The sequence below is a fragment of the Macrosteles quadrilineatus genome, unplaced genomic scaffold, assembly GCF_028750875.1.
Source record: "Macrosteles quadrilineatus isolate MER2022 unplaced genomic scaffold, UCM_ALF_1.0 Scaffold_9__3_contigs__length_116548681, whole genome shotgun sequence".
In the NCBI taxonomy this organism is placed as follows: domain Eukaryota; kingdom Metazoa; phylum Arthropoda; class Insecta; order Hemiptera; family Cicadellidae; genus Macrosteles; species Macrosteles quadrilineatus.
The window spans coordinates 13322432-13347758 of NW_026542602.1; the positions used below are offsets into that span (position 1 = coordinate 13322432).

Below are 25327 nucleotides of genomic sequence, written 5' to 3' on the forward strand. Positions count from 1 at the left end.
TGGTCTTATCAGTGGCTTACGAAACAGCTGGTCTTAGTCAGTGGCTTATGAAACAGCTGGTCTTAGTTAGTGACTAATGAAACAGCTGGTCTTAGTCAGTAACAAAGCTAGACAAGGCATCTCACTTCATTCTACACTTATTCTTAAGGTATATTGGATTGAAATAACTACTGTGGTGGTGTCCCCATCTCAATTAGTAAAATCTAAAGAATTCAACATATTTATTTTTTAAAGTAATTTCATGTTGTTCCATCACAATTTACCAATCCTGTGTGCATGCAGATTGAAAGAACGCAATGTGCAACCACATACAAGAGAAGAAAGGCAATAAAACTTTGATATTTTACTGAAAACAATATATTTTATAACGTGATTAAATAATTTTAAAATAATAAATTTTATAAAATTTGACTTTTAATTTTATATTTAAAGCTGTTCTTTAAGAAAGACGTAAAAGTCAAGAATGTTAAAGGATATCTACAGCTAGTTTGAACTGTTTTCATGATTTGAGTGGCAGTGGCACAGCCTTTTGGGCCAGTTGTATCTCTTGGTCGGTCAGAATGTTGAGATGCCGCAGGGCCTGAAGCAGCTGCAGACGAGAGTTGCCGATGAAGGCGTTTGACAGGAAAGTAGGAAAACCTCGGTAACCATCTCCCATGGTGTACAGTGGAACTCTAACCGTGCCTAGGACCTTGGAAAATAAAATCTGAATATTAGAATTGTGAAAACGCTAAACCATAATAAAAATTAGTTAGCAGTACTTGACAAGTCTAATGTTGATTAACTGGTCTTGGATCTAGAAGTAAAATGCATTTTATAAAAAAAAAATGGCCTTGGATCTAGAAGTAAAATGTATTTTATATTACAAAAAACTGCTTGAATGAAAACCCCATAAAAACTATGCTTTTAAAGCTTAGGAGGGGACGAACGATTAGTTTACAGGTTTGCTGCAATGTAATAACTACACAACATTTCCTTCCTGTCACATTAAAGCCGCGTTTTCACAAGACCAGTAAAGCAGGCAGGTTGCGGGGCAGGTAACACGCCTTCTTAACCTGTCCGCCAACTGTCCTCATGTAAACAAGGCTTTAGTGAACACTCTAAACCCTGATTGTGTATAGGCCTAATCTCATTACAACTTGTTGTTTAAAAGGATCATTTAGCAAATAGTTCAGAACTGAACAATTCTGAACAAAAAAAAAAGAAAAAAAAAGTACCTGCCCAACCAGGCAACTGCCAGATTCGAGCGGATGAGCCATAGTTTATGTATCAGGCAATTGGGAATAAAATATATAAGCTATCTATAGAGAATCCATATGGCCTAAACTATAAATGTTTTAGGGCTACTACACCAGAAAATTATGCTGATAATGATCAATTAATGACAGTTTGGTTACAAATTATTAATCCTGGCTTAAGAATAAACTGGCTTATCTAAGAGTCTTCATCGCCCTTGCTGAAGTTACGTTTTGGAGGTATAGCATTGGGGGGGAAGGTCGCCATTCTGAAAACATTGTAAACACACAACTACTAAAATGGCACGTTTTGACTCTCATCTGCCACCTGAGCCAAGTTTCGTAAAAGACTAATAGCACAGTAGCCTCCTACAATACGTGTTAATTTTGTTCCCCGTTTCAAACACAGTTTTTCAACAGATTTTCTTGGAATTTGTTAACAATGTACCGGTAGTTGAATAGTTATATTAAAGCTCTTATACCTCAAAAAATTGAAAAAGAAAATAATTTTATCAATAGTTAGAAGTAACTTTTAAGATTTGTTGTACCTATTCATACATTAACTTTTTTGGATGTATGAGGCAGGTAAGGGCTCTGGAACCAACATTAATCTGTAGGGGAACATTAGATCTTTACAAATTCTATTAAGAGCTAGGGACATTCGAGGCATGTTTTAGTGTTTTTGCAGGGGTGAAGAAGACTCTTAAGTACTGTACCTAAATTAAGTGAATTGAATTGAATTGCCTCAACACCCATCTTATTCATTTCTTAGTAGACTACCTTATTATCTTAGTTTGCCTCCTTACTTCAGTTGAAAAATACATTTTGCATTTTCTCCCAGAAATAGAATGTAAAAATATTATTAGTTCTATCCAAACTGTCTAAAGTCAAGTTTTTTTTTTAGTCAATAGGTACAAGTTCCTTATATCTGGGAACGAACACCTGAACCTGGTAAGGGTTACCTTGAGTTAACCTATGCTGATATTCTTAAACTAAATTTGAATTCGTGCTATAAATCAAATTAATATGAAAAATGAGTGAAACTAAACATTAATACCTCTGATCCATAATCTTTAGCTAACAGAGCTGTCTTTTCAATTTCCAATATTTCATCTAAACTGACTTCTAGAGCGTAGAAGTGTAAACATAATCGCTTGGCTATGCTCCAATGTGATACAACGTAGTCTGATTCAGAGACATGATGTTTTTTTACATCCAAGTTCATTTCTTCACTAAGTTCTCGATTAAGAGCTTCGACTGGTTGTTCCCCATCATCAACCAGTCCTCCAGGAAAACCCAAATTGCCATCAAACCGCATCTGCATCTGTAAAAACCAAAAAGTCTTAAGAGATTGCGCTTGGTTACAAAATAACTTATACAAATTGACTCAAAGAGTTTATTATAATACTTCCTGTTGAGGTTTTAAAAATCAATTTGTTTACTGGATTCACTTAAATCAATTTTATAACAGTTTTAGGCAATGTCTTGTTTAAAAATTTAACTATAGGTTCCTAAGTTTTAAAAAATAAGCACTACACTGTAGCCTATTTGCTTTTGTCTAAAGAAAAGAACATAAATGATGTCTATGTTGGTTTTTATAGCATTATAGATCATAACACTTTTTGACTTAATTGACTGACACTGACCTAAGACTTTTTGTGGATTCAAAATTCATGGGCACCCACTAAAAAAAAAATAAATAGGAAATTCATGGGTATACACATAGGGTAGAAGGGGGGAATTGGGTACTAGGTTTTGTAAAATGTACTTTGTATGCTAAAACAAATTGCATCACTTTACAACTTTTACGCCTTCATTTAAAGGCTTCCAATAGACATCTTTTCACTTATTTTCAGACCTGCAAGTTGTTTTGTTCTATTAAAAAAATATATATATTTTTTTCATACCCAATTACCCCAAAGGGGGGAATTGGGTACTACACCTATTATACATTAAAATGACCTATTAAAAATTCTGGGAAAATGGGTGTTATTAAGAAAACACAAATAAGCATTTTAAGACAAGTTTTAGTCTCTTATCATTATTTTTGACAATTTTATAGAGCGTTAAAGTTAATTTTTGAAAACTTAACAGTTTTTCAAAGATATTTCTTTGTAACAAATCCTTATAACCTAGGGTTGTAAAAGTTGTATTGATTGTAGCTTCTTAGACATACTTAAACATAAAACAAGTTGGATTATTCTAACTTATTACCAAAAAAAATTATAAGAAGACAAAACTTTGAAAAACTCTTATGGTCTTCTGCCTCTAAGCCGATGTAACGGGGGAATTGGGTACTAAGCCATAATTTCTTTAATGTTCAATGCACAGAAGTCATACCAACCTAAAGCAATTCTTAACTACCCCCTAAAAGCATATTCTAACTAAAAAAATAACAGATGTATTGTTATCAGGCAAAAAAAATATAGTACCCATTTTCCCATGAGGGGGCAATTGGGTACTAACATTTTCAACCCCTAAAAAATACACTTAGGCCTAAAAGTTAATTTAAAAATTCCTTAACTTCAGAAAATTACTATTAGTATGTATACTTTGCTCTTATGAGATAAAAGTAAATATTTTGCAGTAACTGAAATTTTTATAGTGTTTCCAAGGTTACTCGGGCCAAGTTTGATAGGCACTTTAAAAATTGAAAAACGTAAGGGGTGAACAAATTATTTTTTTACTCGTTTTAATTTCAAGATAACAACCTAAAATAAATTTGAGGTTTATAAAACATAACTAGCTATCACTACAGATTTTTTAATTCTTTCTAAAAAAAAGCATGTATTTTTTAAAAAATTTCAAAAAAGTTCATACCCAATTACCCCTAATGCCCAATTCCCCCCTTCTACCCTACTAAACAAATTTCCAAGTCAAAAGCTGTGGTTATCAGTAGGGCCTATTAGAATAAGTGGAGTTAACCAAATTTGAATAGTTACAATCGTATAACATGAGCAGAAGATTAAAGAGTCAAACAAATTATACGTATTCCCTTAGTTATCCAGCGTTTATCAGTAGGCCTACATAACGTGAAACATATAAATTATCACACAACAAATAAAAAAAAAAAAAACAGTTCACCTTTGAACAACTATGCAATAACTAACATAATATAGGCCTACCAAGGTCGTCCAGAAAGTAAAGAACTAATGTGCATCTTGCCCAGTGCAAATCCCCTGTGCCTATGATTCCATGTGTGGTCACTTGCTCCTTCCTTTCTCTTCAGAGTGACCTGAGTGTTGTTGCTGTGAGATGTGTTTTTAAAATTGTGCCGCTAATTGGAAATTTGGTAGAAGATAAAGTGCAGAGTGTAAAGAGCTTAGAAAACTCTAACTTAGTAGTCTGGGCGTGGTGTCTAGTAATCTTGGTTAGGTGTCAAGTATAAACCAAACTGCCCTAACCTAAACCCCTCCCCTAAACACTAAACTGCCCTGACAAGTTGTTTAAGCGAAAGGACATTTTAGGTGAGTTAGGGAAAGTGAATAACTTAATAACCCTAAAGGGAAATCGATGCACAGATTTAGATTTGAGCATAAACTTTAACTAAGTGACTTAGCGGTAAGACTTAACTTAGTGTAGGTTTATCTGTAAACAACTCCAACTTACTTATTGAAATTTGGACTTAACTTAGGTTTAGCTCAAATGTCAATTAAGCTAGAAAGAATCTAAACTTATTATCACAGTCTAATACACTTACTAATATGGCAGCTCTTGGGTTGTAAACACCAAAGGTTTTCTTGTCATTTCTAGCAAAGATCATACAATGACTCGCCTGTGTACTATTAAAATATGGATCATTCTTCAAATTGTCTCTATCTACTTGAATGTAGTCTGAAGAGTCAGTTATCCTGCCAAAATGTTCTGTTGAGGCTAAATGGCCCCAAGTTCGATCTCCTGTATCAGAAGCCATAATTTTCAATAAGCTCTTAGAGGTTGTCTTCCAGTTGATTTTGGTCCTGCACAATGAATTTACTATAAACATTGATATTGGTATCTTCTTCTGGTGGGGTAATTTCAATAATTATTTGTCAATGAAAAACAGGCTAGACCTAGCATTACCCCTGCTTGTGATGAATTCAAAACTGTTCATAAGACTGGAACCATAATACTAGCTTAAGTTAGTTAAAATTAGTCAGGCCCTGCTAACTTTTTAATAAACACGAGCACACTGTTGTTAAACTTAGACTAGGCTATATATAATTCACTACAGTTAAAATGTAAGATGCCATAAGCCAATTTATTAGGCTATTCAAAAATTAAACACTTTGACAATTGATTTACATAGATAAAACATTGAGGTTATGTAGCCCTGGAGGTTATGGCTAAGGCAAGGCTAACAAATTCTGCTTTGAGTGCTATCTTATCTTATTGCTTAGCCTTTGACACTCACTGACTCTGACTCTGACTCGAGTCTTGAGTCTGAGTCTTTGACTGGACTTGGACTGGGACTGTCGGACTGGAACTGGAGACATTGAATTGAATTTTTGGTTTTGAAAAAACGAATACATTGTCAAGTGTTATCTAGTAATTTAAATTGCTGATTGTATAATAAGCACACAGATCCTCACTTAAATATGGAATATAAAATGATAATTGGATTATTATTACCTTACAACAGCACTTAACTGGTTATAAATTATTGTAGAAACTTGGTGTAAGATTTTTATTTTTTGCTAAACTGTTTGTTGTCGTTGTTGTTTACACAATTACCAATCACCGAACAGCTGCCAACCTAATCAGCTGTTGGAAAAAAATATTGTTGTTGACTTTGAGGTTTGAGAGGGTAATCTAATCTGACTATCTGGGATAAGAGATCAATTGATTTTAGATTTCCACCATAGACAAGGGAGATTGGATATCTTTAAACCGTTAAAACATTTAAAGTGAATGATGAGCATGAATAAGTTTTTAAGATAGGTACTTCAAAAAGCTACTAAAATTTGCTTCGAGCCATCCCAAAGGGAGCTGGATTACAGAACGACGCCACCCATCCCAGTCTAAGGTCTCCATAATCCGTAGGCTACTTCACTTCTAGCATGAAGTACCTAATATAAAGCCACTGAGCAGTGACCCAGTGAGCCCGTCTGCAGTCCCTCATCGGTACGGTACGGTATGAATGAATAAATGAATATATAGTTGTATGAATATATAGGTAATAAGTCAAACATGATTATTCGTATTACTTGATGAATAAAACAGACCAAAATAACAATACAAGATTTGACATACAATTAAGCAGAAGACTTATATAAATTCAACAAATAGAAATGATCAACGTTTGTCCTTTCTCCACATCGTTGTATCACGTTGCAAAATCGCGTTTGCAGAAGATGATCACTACGTTAAGCTCCAATTCTGGAGTAGTTAACAGTTTTATAATTTATGGTTTCTTGTTAATTCAGCAATTTCCATACTGTAATTATTGGGACTGGGACGGGTGGCGTCGTCCTGTAATCCAACTACTAGGAGGTCACGAATTATGGTTATTTATAGGCATGCACTGTGGATGCAATGCTCCCTTGTGTGGATTAACGTCCGCACGGGTGAATAACTACGCCTATCCGCATCCTGATAATTAGACCAATTCGTAATTACCAAGCCAAAAATGTGGTTCGGATTCCACTATAAACTGTAGGTCCCTTATTGTTGCCATTAGCTGTATGGGCTATTAATTAACAGCTGTGTCTAAGGAATGTCGGCCTTAGTCACTAACAAGACTACAAGATCGCCACTCGTCCTACACGCATCTCTCATACTTGGCTTAAAATACCTACTTTGTATGGTCGCCAAATCACAGAACAGTATTAACTGTATTTAACTGTAACGTTGATCTCTATTCCTACTAGCCATCGTGTACACATGTGCTATTTTAATAATAATTTTCACTGTATTGATGACAGTTTGAATTGAATGAATAAATAAATAATCGCGGCAAACTCCTTTCGCCTTGACTATATGCCACTGTTTGTATTCATATAAAAACTTGCGTTTAATAAAAAATGTAGGCACATAAATAACTTCAGCAGTAATTTTAACACTCCTTGCCATCCTACCCTTGATGATTACAGCGTGTTCCGCAAGATGGCAGTGTATGCTATATAGTATAGTTTTCGATTAAATTTACTGAACTTTGACGACCTGTTGTAGCAGAACAACTGAATCGATTTTCATGATTTTAAAGTCATTCGACGTGGTTCTTAAGAAAAGTATGCAAACACTTTTTTCGTGGTATACACTGCAGTTTTTTTAGTTATAAGCGAAAAACTAAAAAATGAGCAAAATCGGCCTAGTTTTTAGTCTCCCATACACTTAGCTCTTTCAAATCTTTCAAATAACAAATAAACATCTTTGGATTGCTCTCATCCACATGCTGTTTGGTTACAAATGTTACACATGCTTCAGCAGAAAATGAATGTTTACAAATTATTAAATGTTTAATCATTTTGAAATTTTTATTCACAGTATAACAAATGAGTTTATTTGCTTGTTTTGGGTTTGATTCTAAAAACGCTAAAAATATGCCAGACTAGTGTAAATATGCCAGAGGACTTTTATATCCCGCCGAACCATAATGACTTTTAGCATTGACCATTATACTTTTTATTGCATTACCATTCATTTGATACTTTTTATCTGTGAGAAATTAGATAAAGGTAGGCAACCTGTACCCAATCCACCTTGAAGTTCCTGTCATTAATACGAGTTTGTTTTTAATGTCAAATTAACGGTAAAAAGCTGTTACTTAAAAAAAAATCACTACCTTCTTGTGATAACAGCTAAACCGTTAAGGTCAGACCAGGGTTTATGTACATTTTTGTTCCTTATACTGTAGTGAGTAGAATAATTGGTAATATTTAATAACTTACACTTAGTAGAGACTCACTCTGTATAAACATATTTATTCTATATTTAGATTGAGAGGACCCGTGTGCAAATTGCACAGATGCATAGCTATATATACTTCAATAGAGATAAATTTGCTAAAACTCACTGACTGGCTAAATTAAGTGCATACAATGTGGTTTCATTTGTTCCTATAGTCAATCAGTATGGGCACTAACAAGAAACAACCCCTTTCAACCACTATAGAACACACAAGCTGTACTAGAAAGTTTGAAAGAGTAATATTATTTGACAGACAGGCTTATTGTGAAAGAAATCATAGGACAAATATGCTAAAAGCTTGGTTTTTTTCAGACTGCTGTAGGTAGTAATTGTGTGCACAATTCACTTTCTACCAAGTGATGCCACTAAGGTAAAGTTCCTTCTTACCTTTCTTTAGGTCAGGTTCCTTCTTCTCTTTCTTTGGCTTGGATCTAGAAATATTTTGTCTTTCCTTTTATTCTTCTTTTTTCAACCCTGTTTCCGGTGATTATCCTTCTTGTTTTTAGACCAGCTCACACTATTAAGTCTTGGAAGTGCCCTTTTACAGAAGGGCTGATTTTTGCTTCGCACTGCCGATGGTATATCTCTTTGGTGTGTCGTCAGGGATAAGCCACTTCGGGCCCTAGTCAGGAAGTGCGGCATGGATGCAGAGGTCAGGCTCTGCACTGCCACAAACGACCACCGTACAAGGCAAACAGAGGCAGGGCCGACCCTTGCCCTGGCAAATATTACACACTTGTTTACACTGCCTGCATTGGGAAAGTACATGTAGGACAGTTGTCGGTGGACATGGTCATCCCGATGGACAGAGGGTGAGGGCAATTGGTCATGTGTGTCACATTTGATCTAGAGTTTTCTAAACACCAAGAAGCTTTTGACCTTGACTGGGTTGCGGTCTAGGTCATAAAGGAATTGAATGCCAGAAATGGCACGCACGAACCCTTACGGCCTTAGGTCACACGTTAACCTCACCTGAAGTACAGTAATGTGACAAACAATCCCAGGTCTGTGTACAAGAGAGTAGAGGGGCTTGTTTAGTGAGTAGTCTGATAAGACTACAGGCTGGCCACCTGTGAGCGTAAAAGAACATTTATCTACCTGCTCTCCCTAAGAAAAAAATCAAAAGAAAAATCACTGAAGGTAAGTTGCTATGAATGTATTTAGCTTGGTTAGCAGAGTTGCAATCTCACCTATAACTGATCCTTCAGTATCAAACCGGTGAGCGTGTTGGTTAATCTATGGCTTTATTGGTTGGTGGATGATTACTATAAATATTCAGGTACTGTATTAAGGGAGATAAGCCAAACATTACTTGAACACTGCTTTAGACAATCATGTACAGTACCTGATGTAGACTATGTTATCATCTGTACTATGCCTGTTATAAAAGAAACATTGTAGTTGACTTTTTTGGGTAAAAGAAGAAAAACTGATCAAATCTTGTTCAAAGGCTAACTTTAAAACACCAGCATATATCTACCGATAATCGTAACACTGCAAAAAATAAATAGTTACTGGTAAGGTTAAAAACAGTACTGTAAGCAATACATCACTTTTAATATACACAAAGTAAACAAAACCGCACATAAACCAAATTAACATCTTGATAAATAGAACCAACCTATTTATACATACAGTGGAAGACAATTTAACAGTTATTATATGAAACAGACTAGGGAACCCTGTAGTTATTTACAATCACTAAGTTTTTAATGATTTTATTTAATTTTCTTATATGTTTTTTTTATATCTTGAACAGTATTGACAAAACTTAAAAATATTTTCCAAACAAGTTTTACTTTTCCAAAATTTACAATTGAATTTACCAAAATTGTAGCATGTATATAGTTGTTATCATTTCATTCCAAACAAAAAACTTGGCTGAGTTGTTACAAGGGAACATTAGGCCACTAGCATGTAATGTACTAAGGAAACATTTTTCTTTCACACTCCATACTTCTATCTTATTGACTTTATCCCAACGGGATATGAGAACCAAATCCCAATCAAGAAACACAAAGTCAAACCCAAAAAGGTTTGAGGAAAACTTGACAATACCAGTGGTAAATTCAAGGCCAAAATCCTTAATACTTAAGACAACTAGGTCACCTCCGGTAGTAAAGCCAATATGATTTCCGTGGACTTGGACACTCTCAGGATTTATGATTCCTTCATATCTTTTTGAAGCAAGTCTTTCCCCACTGGTAGAATTGTAAATGCTCAATTTAGCTTGGCTATAACCAATTGTCAAGATTAAATTATCTTCATAATAAATCCAAGGAACGTGAGGTCTAAGAACCCTCAATTTTCTAAAAGTTAATGTGAGTAAATCATAAATGTACAGAACAGAGAAATAAATATCATCACCAAAATTACCACTTTGTCTCACATGTTGAACACAAACAAGAATTTTTCCTTGTTCTGTCTTAGGTGGACAAAATTTCACATTGTGTATCGGTTCTTTAACATCCACAGAAATGTTTTTTACCACTTCTTCCTTCAGTTTTACTCCTACAGATGAGTCCCAAACGTGAAATGAAGCGTTTTCAAATGTTCCATTTAGAGCCAAGCCTATGAAGTACTTACTGACATTAAACGCCTGAAGATGAGTAGGTCGTCGTTTTACAGTTTCATTGTACCACTCATCAACAGTCAAAGATCCTGGGATGGTTTCTGAATCTGATTCTGGTTGGTTAAATAATCTTCTATAACGGCAACTAAACCTCTTTTCTACCCTATGGTAAATTTGGAGCAAAGTGTCCTGAACAATGACTAGCCTATCTCCACACAAGTGAATCATACACTTACACCTGGTGTTTTTCAAAGCACAAATAACCGTTTCTTGTTTTCGAGGAATTTCTCTGATGTTCCAAACTTCACACTGATTGTCGTTCACGTTCGCAACTAAAAGATCGTTTTCAATTTTAAGGTCAAAGTGATTGTAAGCAAGATCAGTAACACTGTATGTTTCATGCTTAGCTCTGCGCCAGTTCCAATTCACATGTTGCAGTTTCATATAAACCACCCTCCAATGACACAAAGGTTCGAGGCGTTTGTGATACGACTCTGGTTCTTCAAACTCAGGAGATATCCTGGAGGTTACAGCCTGAACATATTCAATGGTAGGTTTGTTGCTTTGTTTGTAGCAAACCTTTTTCCACAGTCTATCATCATTTATGACAGCTCTCCAGCCTGAATTCACCAGAGAACAAGCCAGCAGATCAGGAACTTCCAAATATGACATTATTTGGTCCACTGGTAGTCTCGGAAGGTACTCCATCACTTAGTACCTGGAAACAAATTGTTTGTTTAAGATAAACTACTTTACTCAAGAAATTAGGCCTAATTTGAAAGGTTCTGAAGGCAAACGCCAAAACAAATTAGCTAATGAAGTTGTATTAAGCTTAAAAAAAGGCTTGGATCAAATTTTTTACCTTTTTTAAAAGCTAATGTTGCAATCACAACTTATTAGTTACACCATTTATGGGGTTACTGAGCATGGATATGAAATATTTATAGGCATGCACTGTGGATACGATATCCCTGGTGTGGATGAACGTCCGCACTAGTGAGTACTACGACTATCCAAAGTACTATCCTGATAATTAGACCAATTCGTTACTAACAAGGCAAACATGTGGTTCGGATTCCACTATAAACTGTAGGTCCCTTAGTTGCCATTAGCTATGGGCTATTAATGAACAGCTGTGTCTAAGGAATAAAATGTCAGCCAACTAACTAACAAAACTACAAGATCGGGCCACTCATCCTACACTCATCTCCATTCATACTTGGCTTAAAATACCTACTTTGAATGGTCACCATTTCATTGAAAAGTGTTAAAGAAACTAACAGCCCCAGATTTGATGACTAAAGAGTACAATTTTGAGTTTCTCTACCAAAGGTGTTGTGGCAAAGCCATAACAGTTCCAAAAATACTGTTTTTAACATATGTTATCAATACCATATGTTGTGATTATTAAAAGAAAATAATGTGAGTTGGACTAGTTGAATTATTAGCAAAAGGATAATGTTAACTGAAACTGAAATACTTTAATTATTGTCAAAAATAAAACTTCTTTCACGCTTCCACATTTATATATTTACTTAAATTAGAACAAACTTATAACTCCGCAACAATTGGTAGCAGAGCATTGATGGACTTTTTCCGTGGTTGGAGATCCCCAAGGGTATAGTAAAATCTCAGAAATGTCTTCTCAGCGGCTATGAAAGAACTACATCGAGGCAAGCAAAAGATTGAAGAGTGCAATCGCCGAAGCCAACGACTTGATAGCTGCCGATGAGACTACCGTTTCTTCAAAGAGACTAGTGACGATTTTTTCCATAGAATTCTATATTTGTAGAATATTTAGATATCGCAATCGTCCGCGATTGTGCATATCTCAAATGACCTGATTCCGTATCCGAAATATTTCAAAACTGATGTGACCGATAAGTTTTATCTAAACCATAGAATGTTAAAATAAAATAGAGTAGAGTAGACTTTCTGTTAGATTTCTTTTGTTTTGTTTTTAATATTTTGCTATCAATGTTTATTTCTAGCTTTATTTTAATCCCTTGTGTGTAGTAATGTATAACGGCTTGGCGCGTGTCAGACAGCTAACATGGACGGAGACGATGACATACTTGGTATTGACAGCTACAGGAACAATGATTGTATGGAGTTTGATAATTATAGACAATTTTCGGATTTATTTACCTTAGAACCCTCTGAGGGGTTTTTAAAAGTTATTCATTTCAATATTCGCAGTTATAATAAAAATATAGATAATGTATTAATTCTTCTTGAAGACTTGAAAGTAAAATTTGACTTAATTGTACTTACTGAAGCGTGGTTGGAATGTGGAAACAATTTGACAGATTTGGAGGGATATGATTTGTACTCAACTGAAATACATTGGAACAGAAACGACGGTGTAATTGTGTATTGTAAAACTGAACTTGGAGTAACATCACAACAGATATCAATGGGTGAGGCGACGGGATTACAATTAGACTTTTACACTGATAACAGACACTTTAATGTAGTAGCCATATACCGTAGTCCATCTATGAACTATCATTCATTCGTAACTGATCTAAACAACTACTATAGCAATGTTAATAAACACACTACTTACTTTTACGTTGGTGACATCAATATTGACATTTTACATAGTTGTCAAAATGTTTTTGAAAAAGACTATTACTTAAACATACTTTACAGTGTTGGCTTTACTGATTACATAAACAAACCGACAAGAGTAACTGAACGATCTGAGACCTGTATTGACCATTTATTTGTAAATCACTTTGATTATTCCGCAATAAGTTCATGCATACTTAAAACAGATGTTACTGACCACTATGCTATTGTTGCTAAACTTGAATACTGTTCTTCTAAAAATCTACACACAAAAACAGATGACAACGAAACAATCACTTACATAGACCAGAAATTGCTACAAGAGCTGATTGAGCGTCAGCCATGGGACCATGTTCTGGCTCTGCATGATGTTAATCTCTGCTGCGATGCATTTATTAGTACTTTTGACCATCTTAAATGCCAAGCGACGAAGTCTAAATATAAAACCAGTAGGCATAAGAAACTAAAGCCTTGGATCACAACCAATCTAATTCGTGGGATACGTGAACGTGATAAATTAAGTAAACGTGTAAAAACGCACCCTTTCGACGAAAACTTAAATGTCAACTACCGTAATTATCGTAATTGGCTAAACCGAGAAATCAAGTCAGCAAAAATTTCCTATTACAAGCACAAAATTCTCGAATCAACTGGACGGCCAAAAGAATTTTGGAATATAGTAAATGAAATAAGTGGTATAAAGAAAATTCGTGAAAAATTTCCATTAAGTCTTTTTTATGAGAAATCCGATAAGGACGGTATAAAAAAAGTAGCAAACTCGTTTAATAACTTTTTTACAAATGTAGGTAGGAATCTTGCTCAACGCATACCGCAACTGGCTGGACCTCCGCTGATTGACGATTCAGCGTTCAGAGTCAGACATGAGTTCCGGCTAGAGCCGGTCACCGACAGCCAACTTGAGTGGTGCATTAGGGATTTGCGTGGTGGATCTGCTCCTGGTATAGATGGAATTTCGGCGATTTTATTACAAAATAATATTCCGGCACTGATACCTCCACTCAAACACCTAGTTAATCTAAGCATTCTCTCAGGACAATTTCCTGACCGTTTTAAGATAGCGAAAGTAGTTCCTTTGTATAAATCTGGCACAAAGCAAGAGTTAAACAATTATCGCCCAATATCCCTGTTGAATGTTATGTCTAAGATTTTAGAAAAATGTGTCAAAATACAATTGCACTGTTATTTGGAAGATAATAATTTGTTATCAGAATGCCAGTATGGTTTTAGGAAGAGTAAAAATACTAGTGATGCTCTCTTCGCTATGAATAAATATATTTCAGAGTGTATTAACGGAAATGAAAAAGCATTGACTGTGTTCATTGACCTTGCAAAGGCATTTGATTCCATTGATAGAAATATTCTTTTAAATAAAATGGAATGCATCGGAATTCGTGGTTTGGCCCTAAAATGGTTTAGTAGTTATTTGAATAAACGAAGCCAGTTAGTTTCTATTAACAACAATTTTAGCGATATACGTGAAATAGACTATGGAGTTGTCCAGGGCAGTACGCTGGGACCATCCCTTTTTTTAATTTACATAAATAATTTAGACAAACTTCCAATCACAGGAAAGCTCTTTTTATTTGCCGACGACACTGCAGTTATATTCAAAGGTAATACTTGGGACCAAACATTCAATGTAGCGCAAACAGATTTGTTCCTTATTCAAAAATGGTTCTCCCAAAATGTATTATCAATGAATGTTTTAAAAACAAAATATATGCCAATTTTCCTCAGACAAAGTAGTAAGCCTCCCACCAACCTCAGACTAGTGATGCATGTTTGTGGAGATCCAGGTGTCTCTACCTGTGGTTGTTTACATTTGGAGAGAGTAGATCATTACAAGTACTTGGGAGTGATATTGGATAGTAGGTTAAGATGGGAACCCCATATTGAATATTTAAAGACAAAACTTAGGAAATTAATTTATGTTTTTAGAAACGTTCGCGAAATTCTTAACATCAATGAAATAAAAATGTTATACTATGCATTTGTCCAATCAGTACTTCAATATGGAATTATAGTATGGGGAGGAGCTAGTAGCAATATTTTAAAGCCTCTGTTTGTCATACAAAAACTAATTATTAAAATAGCTTTTCAATTCAACAGGCGATTCCCTACAAATGTATTATTCAAAAACACTCAATTACTTTCGGTGCGTCAACTTTTTATCAAAACTTTACTTGTATATACCTACTCTAATCAAGATTTGATAGTGACGCCAATCACACATAACTATTCCACCAGAGGAGCTGTAAATGTAGGTATGCAGGTACCCCGAGTTTTCAAGTCTGCAAACCTTACTAATGCTTTTTATATTGCGAATTTTTTGTATAGGAATATACCATCAGAGATTAGAGATCTACAGGTATCTCTTCCAGTTTATAAACGTTCGGTAAGCAGTTGGCTGTCGGAGATTGGGCTCGATCAGTCTGAGACACTTATCGGTTCAGTATACAATACCTAACAATAATTATACACAAGTACAACAAACAATATTTAGCGTACATATATCAGTAACTGCAACTCCATTCACTCGACTACCTTTTATTTAGCATTAACTGTTCCTGTAGCTGTCTCATAGCTTAGTTGTAAATAGTATTTTGATTAATTTAGTTTTAATTTTTTAAGAATATTTCTAATTTGTAATAGAGCTCGTCCCGCGCACAGGTCTTTTACGGCCTATGCGGGACTATTGTTCGTATTTTGTACATGTATATATTGTAAACATTTTTGGAAATAAAGCAGATTTTGATTTGATTTGATTTGATTTGACGACCGTAAATGTACTTTCAACTTACCCGAGACGAGTTGAGGAAATGACAAAATCAATAATGGACCTACATGATTTGCCGATTGAAGAAAAAGATGAAAACAAAAAGGTAACTGAACACAACATTTTCCTGATGCTAGACTTCTATGAAATCAGCGAGAAACTTAAGAGTCCTTTGAGCCTAGACATTCTAACTCATAAAATTAAAAAAAAAAAACTATAAAGAAAACTTCTAATCCCACAGTATACTAGATATTTAAATTACAATCACTTTGGTATTTGAAAAAATAATTTGAGATGGTAAATAACTCTTCAACAGTGGCTGTTTGAAATTAACAAAATTAACATTGCTCTTATAGCGGAAAAATCCAAGATGGCCGTTGGCTTCCATGGCCCTCTTGTAAAACAATTCAAAGCCACAAAGACAACTTCTAATCTCACAGTATATTAGATATTTAAGTTATAATCACTTAAGTGTTTGAAAAAATATTTTTGGATGAAAATCAACTCTTCAGCAGTTGTTTGAAATTATCCAAGATGGCCACTAGCCTCCAAGGACTCTTAAGGTGAACATCGCGTTTTCAGAGAAGGAAACTCTTCAGAAAGGAACTGAACAGTGATTGTCAAACTGATTCAATTCAGGTGAGTCCACTTAACTTTCTTTTACCTGCATCTACGTCAATGAAATTACCTTAACTGTCTCTTCCTTCTTTCAATGGTAATATTTTGAAATGGCCAACTACTGTGTCACAGCACAAAAATATTGAAGCTCTAAGCCAAACTACTGTGTCGCAGCCCAAAAACATTGAAGCTCCAAGCCAAACTACTGTGTCGCAGCGCAAAAACATTGAAGATCCAAGCCAAACTAATGTGTCGCAGCACAAAAACATTGAAGCTCCAAGCCAAACTACTGTGTCGCAGCACAAAAACATTGAAGCTCAAAGCCAAACTAATGTGTCGCAGCCCAAAAGCATTGGAGCTCCAAGTCAAACTACTGTGTCGCAGCACAAAAACATTGAAGCTCCAAGCCAAACTACTGTGTCGCAGCGCAAAAACATTGAAGATCCAAGCCAAACTACTGTGTCGCATCACAAAAACATCTAAGCTCCAAGCCATACTAATGTGTAACAGCCCAAAAACATTGAAGATCCAAGCAAACTAATGTGTCGCAGCACAAAAACATTGAATATACAAGCCAAACTACTGTTTTGCCGCACAGCTAAACTTACTATTGAAGCTTCTAGCCAAACTACTGGTTTGGGGCTAAGGAACAACAAAGAGCACAAGTCTTATCACCCTTCTGAAAACTATGAATCGTCAAATACTAACTTCATTTCCAAGTAAACTAAATTCAATTCGTAAAACTAAAACAATTCTTAACTCATATTTACTAATTACCAAGAAACTTGAAACTAGCCTAAACTACTAAACTTTACTCAACTTAATTTATATACACGCTTCCACACTAAAAATTTTAACTGGACAAGAAAAACCTCAATCCTCAATATAATTTCGCAACAGGCATGGTGTATGGTAGTAAAACTAACATTTTTCAAGCCTTGGGAAGCATAGTAACTATCTTCCAGTCAGAGGTCCAGGCGATTGAATGCTGTGCTAAAACTCCTCTAGAGATGAAGCCAAGCAAAGGGACAATACTGACCCTCAGGGTCAGCCAAGCGATTATTAAGACGTTTGTGTAATGCATGACAGAATCACACACAGTAAAGGGATGCAATAACACCCTCAAGGCTTTGGTCTTGCCAAGTAAAGATAGTCTGGGCACTCAGGGAATAATAAAGCTGACACAATAGCAAGGAAGGGAGCGGAAGAACATCTGAAAACAGTGTCCCAATCCCAATCTATGTGGGACAAACCAAACGCAGAGTACAGGACCAGAAGGCTATGGTCTGGAGGACCAACCCAAGGTTTGTGACTTTAAAGTTATTAATCAGTGGCGGTTCTAGGACCAGTCAAGGGTGGGGCTACCAGAGGTGTTCACACCAGGAGGGTTTTCAGGGGTTCTCGCCCAGAAAATTAGGTGTTTGGTAACTTTTAAAGCCATTTTTAAGGTCTAGAACTGTGTCCTATGGTGAGGCTATAGCCCCCCCCCCCCCTTGGAACCGCTAATGCTATTAAGTATTTATCACTGTTATTGTCTTTTAGATGCGGGGGAGTGAGCTGGTCTAGTGGTTAGAGCACGGGACTCCGGTTCCTAGGGTCCCGGGTTCAAATCCCACCAAATCACCAATGGATTTTATCTAAGTGATAATGCCGTAACCCCTAGGTCTAGCCTGAAGTAATGTGAAAAATAAAAAAACCATTTTTTTACCCCATAAAACCCCGGTCCCATGGTCTGATCATGCTGGTTCGCCAACTCATTCAAGTTTATCCCACCTTACATCTTTAAACCATATTTCATCAAAATCGGACAATTACTCAAGTTATCGCATTCACGGACACATACATAATATAACTTATTATAACTTATTTATTTGCAAATCTACTTTCTTATATTATTATATATTTGTAATCCTCATAAAATTTAGAACAAAGTGGCTATTTTCAAATATTTATAGGCCTATACTTAATTTATACAATTTCATTGAGCGTGAACTTTTTTTTTTTTTTTAATTGTCCAAACTTTTTTTTTACCTAAAAAATTTTTTTGAAACAAATGTTTCTTATGTTTTATGTGTATTATTGAAGCCCATGATTTTCCAAACAAAATGGTATATAGAACAGTATAATTAACTGTTGTATTAAGTCTTTTCTTTTAGTCATATGATTTATTTGTGTTTAAATATCTTTTGTTGACAGATGATTTTTGTAAACATGTTTTTGTAAACATTGGTTTAGTTTTGAAATAGAGTTTGTTGAAACAAGATGTGTGTTTAATATTCTTGGATTAGAAATAGAACATGGTGGCAGCTTAGTGGATTTTTATCGAACTGAAAGTCTAAAACCACGCATAATGTCAAGTAAGGGCAGAAAAAAACTAAATACTCGGAGGCAAAGGTATGAGGACAACGGCGAGGACGACGCCCAAAGTGAACTCAACTACGTTTCAGAAAGGGACTCTAGAAAGACTAAAGATGAGTCACGAGGTTTTGCATTGGGACATACGAACCGAGAAAATAATGCAGTTATGTATACTCACTCCTACTCCGATGGTCAATATCACGTCACCAACTCCGGAAACGTTCTCTTTTACTCCGAATGAGTGGCATTCCTGGAGGAATCGCTTTCAAAGGTACAGACGGGGTTGCGGTCTGGATAGCACTTCCGACGCTCGGCAAATCGATGTACTTTTGTTTACAATGGGTAGTAGAAGTGAAGATATTTTCGATTCGTTTTCACCAAAACCTAATACTTATGACGAGGCTCTTCGGGCCTTTGATGAATACTTTGTGCCAAGACGGAATATAATTTATGAGAGATCAAAATTTTTGAGACACAAGCAAGGGAGTGATTCATCTGAAAAAATTATAACAGATTTGCATGGCCTTGCGAAAACGTGTGCATGGGGTGAACTAAACGATGAGATGATGCTTCTCGTCCTCATTACTGGTATGAAAGATGAGGCTCTAAGTGATAGACTCCAGCTGGACTCTCAATTGACTCTGGAGAAAGCAATTAATACCTTGCGCCAACATGAGGAGCTAGAACGCCAAAAACGTGAACTCGCCAATACTAATGGTTTTTTGGTAAATAAAACGTCAGTTCAAGTCGGTAAACCGAATCGGACTGAAGGAATTTGTGACCAGAAATACATCGAGGATGCAGAAAATACAAAGAAGTGTAGGAAATGTGGTTATAATTGGCAAGGATCACTGGCCGAATGTCCTGCTAGGAAAGCCAAATGTGACAAATGTTCCGAGATTGGATATTTTTTTCGATGCTGTCCCTCCCGCGAAAAGTGGATGAGAAAAAACAAAAACGTCGTTAAAGAAATCGAACAGCAAGTTTCAGACTGTGGAGATCTACAGGTTCCTGACATTTTCATCGGGAATATAGAAAACAATGACCGAGCCTGGGCCCAGGAGGTAAAAGCAAGCTGTGGAAACCAAGTGTTAGGGCTTATAAAATTTAAACTTGACACAGCCGCTGATGTAACCATGATTCCAGTACGAGTTCTTGGTGATTTTATTAAGACTCTGCCTCTAGGAAAGTGCAAATCCCCTGTGTTCAGTGCAAAGAAGAAAGAACGAATCAATATTTTGGGAACTTTAAGGCTGAAGCTTGAACATAAGGGTGTATCGGTTTATGATCATGCGTATATTTCTGAGGAGATCACTGTTCCACTTCTTAGCAGACGTTCCTGTGAAGAGCTGAACCTGGTGAAGAGGATCTTTTCTGTAGATTCATCAGATATTGACTGGGTTACTAAGTACCCTAATTTATTTCAAGGATTGGGAAATATGAAAGGAGAGTACAAGATAGAAATGAAGGAGAATGCAGTTCCTTATGCTATATCTACCTCAGGGTTGTACCAATACCTTTAAAAAGCAAGGTGAAAGAGCAGTTAGACGTTATGCTTGAGAAAGGAATGATTGTCCCAGTTAAAAACGCGACTGATTGGTCGCACCAATGGTAGTTTGCGCAAAAAAGAGAGGTGGGGTTACGATCTGCGTGGACCTATCCAAACTCAACAACAGTGTGAAACGTCGGTTTTATCCTATTCCAAAGATTGGACTTTCATTGTTCGAGATCGCGGGAGCCAAGTACTTCAGCAAGATCGATGCGAATTCCGGTTTCTGGCAACTGAACCTTGCAGAGGAGTCACAAGATTACACAACATTTATCACCCCTTTCGGGAGGTATAATTTCTGTAAGTTACCTTTTGGAATTACATCCGCTCATGAAGAGTTTCAGCGCCGTATGTCAAAAGCTTTAGAAGGGGCAAAGAACTGTTTAGTGCACATTGATGACTGTTTGATATGGGGAAGAACGAAAGAGGAACACAACGAGTGTCTTAGAGCCGTTCTAGAGAGAGTGCAAGCTAATGGAATCACTTTGAATAAGCAGAAGTCTGAGTTCTGCAAGAAGACTGTGACATTTTTGGGGTTTGTGCTGTCTAAGGAAGGAATCAAGCCTGATCCAAGCAAGGTACAAGCAGTTGTGGACTTACCAGCCTCAAGTAATGCTAATGAAGTCCAAAGATTCATGGGCATGATCACTTTTCTGGCTAAATTTATTCCGAACTGCAGTGAGATTTTAGAGCCAATTACGAGCTTGTTAAAGACTAAAAACAATTTCTTTTGGGGACCAACTCAGGAAAAAGCTTTTGTCACAGTTAAACAGATTTTATCATCAGAGCCATGTTTGACTGTTTACAATCCGGAAAAGCCCTCGATTCTTTCTTGTGATGCTTCAAAAAAAGGTCTTGGAGCAGTTTTACTACAAGTTGAAGGAGAAAACAAGAAGCCTGTGGCATATATATCTCGGACTCTAACGCCTGCTGAAGAAAACTACAGTAACATTGAGAGAGAAGCGCTTGCGTGCACATGGGCAAGTGACCGTTTAAAATGTTTCTTGATGGGTAAAATGTACACAATTGAGAGCGACCACAAACCGCCTGTCTCAATTTTCAAAAGACAAAATTTAGACGAGCTCTCACCGAGGCTACAGCGATTCCGAATGCGTATGATGAGATACGATTATCGCATGACCTGGACCCCAGAAAAAGACCTTGCCATAGCAGATCTACTATCGAGAAGTCCTATTCCGGCTAATGAAGATGGCGAATTGACAGAAGAAGTGGAGGCCTTCGTCCACGAAATCAGTCTGATTAGTATAAACACTACAAACAAAAATGTGACAAAAGTACTTCACTCACAAATGAGGGATCCAATATGTGCACAACTTAAGTTAACAATTTTAGACGAATGCCCTGGAAAATCAAGTTTACCTAATGAGATTCAAGAATACAACGTGAATGACGAGTTAAGTTGTATTGATGGGTTATTGCTTCGAGGAACTCGGATGACCTCAGGAACTACGAGCGGAAATGCTCGAGAGGCTTCACAGTGGACACTTGGGAATCACAAAAACAAGGAAACGTGCTTTGGGAACCATGTGGTGGCCTGGAATTTCTCAAGAAATAGAAAGAAAAATCAAATCGTGTCCAGTGTGTATTCAGAACTCAACTAATCACAGTGAACCATTGATTCCAGAACTTATGTTTGGAAGGAAAATAAGAGACAATCTTCCATCTACTTTGGTTGGAAATCCTGTGGAAAATAAAGACCTTTTTGAGAGGGAGAATAAGTAGGCCTACCAGTTGAAATATAAGATGCAATTTGATAAACGACATGGAGCGAGTGGTTTAGGTGAATTAGAAGTTGGAAGCATGGTATGGATCACAGATCTACGTAGACATGGTAAAGTAGTCAGGAAATTGAACGAACCACGTTCCTACCTTGTGGACACTGACAAGAGAACCATTCGACGAAACCGGAAGTTCTTAGTTCCTGCACCATACTACGGAGAAGATTGTATTCTTTCAAACTGTTCATCTACGGTCCTTAAATGTCCATCTAACTCACGTGATCGTCCAGGCACAGTTACCCGTTACGGAAGTTCCATCAAGATACCGAGGCGGTACTGAGCTTCATGAAGATGTAGACATCTTGAGGCGGGATGTTGTATTAAGTCTTTTCTTTTAGTCATATGATTTATTTGTGTTTAGCCCTCCGAGTGTCCATAGTTTAGGCCTTAATGTCCACCTATTTTTGGCCCCTTTGCAAGGTTTTATTAAAACGGATCTGAGAAGCTTAAAACAATGTTAATTCTAATGTTCTATATACCATTTTGTTTGGAAAATCATGGGCTTCAATATTATATATAAAACATAAGGAACATTTAAAAAAAAAAAAAAAATTTTAGGTAAAAAAAAATATAATTTCGAAAATTTTTAAAAAAAAAATAAGTTTGCGCTCAATGAAATTGTATAAATTATAGGCCTATAAATATTTGAAAATAGCCACTTTGTTCTAAATTTAATGAGGATTACGAATATATAATCATATAGCGAGGTAAGTTATCAAATAAATAAGTTATGAGCGAAAAACGGATTTCAGTACATAGCGTTTAGCTAAGAATGCATAGCCTAACCATAGCTAGGAATCTGGCTGATAATTTACATCAATATCACTACCTACTTCTTCAGGATCATCAACCAGCACTTCAAAACCACTTAAATCTTCTTATAATGCACCACGTATATCACTACTTTTGATTTTTAACACTAAAACAATGATAAACGTAATAAAACACATCAGTCATCGGTCCGGGGGAACCTAGCTGTTTACAAATACACGCACGTCAGCTGTCTGCTACAATATTTTCGGAACTAAAATGAATAGCGCTTAGAGACAGACCTCTGGAGAAAGCTTAGAATATTACGGAAAGAACGATACCTAACTCGATCCAGTTCAATCCGATTCAGTCAGTCATAGAGCCTTCGCCGTAAACGATGTTTGTGCGTCTTAAAAGCGACGCGTGACCCTACACAAAGTGTGTTGTGCGTCGTTTTTATGACGCGTGACACTCGGAGGGTTAAATATCTTTTGTTGACAGATGACTTGTGTAAACATGTTTTTGTAAACATTGGTTTAGTTTTGAAATAGAGTTTGTTGAAACAAGATGTGTGTTTAATATTCTTGGATTAGAAATAGAACATTAACATTGTTTTCAAGCTTCTCAGATCCGTTTTAATAAAACCTTGCAAATGAGCAAAAAATAGGCAGACATTAAGGCCAAAACAAGGGACACTCGGAGGGTTAACTGGGCTAAGTTAGGCCTACACTAATATTGATTGAAACTAACTTATTGTTCGGTTAGTAAACCTTCATGCAATTTTTTCACCATCAGCAAGATTGGTTGGTTAGGTTAGGTTATGATAGTTTAATTTTAGGCTATAATAGATATATTTTAAAATATCGATTGTTAATCAATATTTTCAATTGGATAGTTTCAATAAATATTAGCGTAGCCCAGTTAAGAAACTGTACCCATTTTTGATTAATAAGTTAATAGCTATTTTTAACTAGGCCTATTTCAGTTGTACTTAAAATTAAACTGTCATAAGCTAACCTAACTAACCAAACTTGCTGATAAGAAAAAATAAAATGAAGGTTTTCTAAGTTAATCAATCATCGATTGTAGACCAGTTAAGAAACTGAATCCCTAACTTAAATAACTTGTGTTTTAATGTATCTTTAAAGAATATAAAATTCTATATAATTTGACTACTTACTCAACAAAACAGCACAACTGTACTCCACTGACCTGTTTGTTTCTGTTTAGTAAAATTCAATTGTCCAATTCCAATTAAGTTTATATGTATTTAGAGGTTATATCTCAGGACATGGCAAATTTTTTAAAATAATTCTTAGAAATATTGGTCATTCGACTGGTATTATGTTTCTACGAGTTGTTTTCATTTCCTTAGTTTATCGGATTTCATTTAATTCAATTAAACTTCGAAAAACGATAGCCAACAGCAACGTCAGACATCGAAAGAACAACGGGTCTGACTTAGGGGAGGTACGAATGAGGCATTTAGTTCAAAATTCCTCCGTGAACAGCGCTGTAGTAGAGAGCACTTTGGCAATGAAGGTTTACTAATCGCAAAAATAGTTCTGTTCATAAAATAAAATTATAAATGTCTCAAATTCAATTTTATAATTTTTTAATTATAAAATTAAACTATCATAACCTAACCGAACTAACCAAACTTGCTGATAAAGAAATAATATAACAAAAGTTTAGTAATCGGAAAAATAATTCTGTTTATTAAATAAAACTAGAATTTGCTAAATTAAAATTTTATAATGACTTAATAATAAAATTAAACTGTAATAACCGAACCAAACCAACCAAACTTGCTGATAATAAAAAAATCTTGGACAAAAAGTTAATGCTACCAGCAGGATTCGAACCCGGGACCTACAGTATATCAGCATCAGCCCGGTACGCTAACCATTAGACCACCGAGGCCGACGGCTATCGACAGTTTTGTTACGGTAATGGCGTTCCCTCAGCTAATAAGAAGCCCACAGCTGTCATCGTAGCCTCTTCTATACCTCCCCTGAGTAAATACCAAGAACAACTGAACAACAAAAAAACAACCACAACAAACGTAAACAAACGGAACGAATCAAATCAATATAAATAAATACCCCCGCCGCAGCAAACCTGCAGACTAAGCGAATTTCCATTTGACTGATTAGATTTACACTAAAATGTCTACTTAAAAATATA

The 25327-nt window shown here is 35.9% G+C and overlaps 2 protein-coding genes across 6 annotated transcripts; both read right to left on the reverse strand.

Moving 5' to 3' along the window:
• Positions 1 to 324: 324 nt before the first annotated feature.
• Positions 325 to 5942, reverse strand: LOC129002965 (U8 snoRNA-decapping enzyme). Of its 4 annotated transcripts, none has more exons than XM_054431115.1 (4): positions 5865 to 5942; positions 4936 to 5194; positions 2293 to 2559; positions 325 to 691 (listed from the first exon to the last, which is right to left on the reverse strand). In XM_054431115.1, exons 2-4 carry the CDS (start codon positions 5146 to 5148, stop codon positions 500 to 502), a joined length of 672 nt encoding a protein of 223 aa, XP_054287090.1. In that variant the 5' UTR covers positions 5149 to 5194; positions 5865 to 5942; the 3' UTR covers positions 325 to 499. The 4 variants fall into 4 exon arrangements, with proteins under 4 accessions (XP_054287090.1, XP_054287089.1, XP_054287088.1 ...); XM_054431114.1 differs by having other exon boundaries at positions 5847 to 5932; XM_054431113.1 differs by lacking the exon at positions 5865 to 5942 and adding an exon at positions 5520 to 5587.
• Positions 5943 to 9659: 3717 nt separating this feature from the next.
• Positions 9660 to 24570, reverse strand: LOC129001977 (uncharacterized). Of its 2 annotated transcripts, none has more exons than XM_054429446.1 (2): positions 24353 to 24570; positions 9660 to 11413 (listed from the first exon to the last, which is right to left on the reverse strand). In XM_054429446.1, exon 2 carries the CDS (start codon positions 11401 to 11403, stop codon positions 9946 to 9948), a length of 1458 nt encoding a protein of 485 aa, XP_054285421.1. In that variant the 5' UTR covers positions 11404 to 11413; positions 24353 to 24570; the 3' UTR covers positions 9660 to 9945. The 2 variants fall into 2 exon arrangements, with proteins under 2 accessions (XP_054285421.1, XP_054285420.1); XM_054429445.1 differs by having other exon boundaries at positions 24321 to 24570.
• Positions 24571 to 25327: the final 757 nt, after the last annotated feature.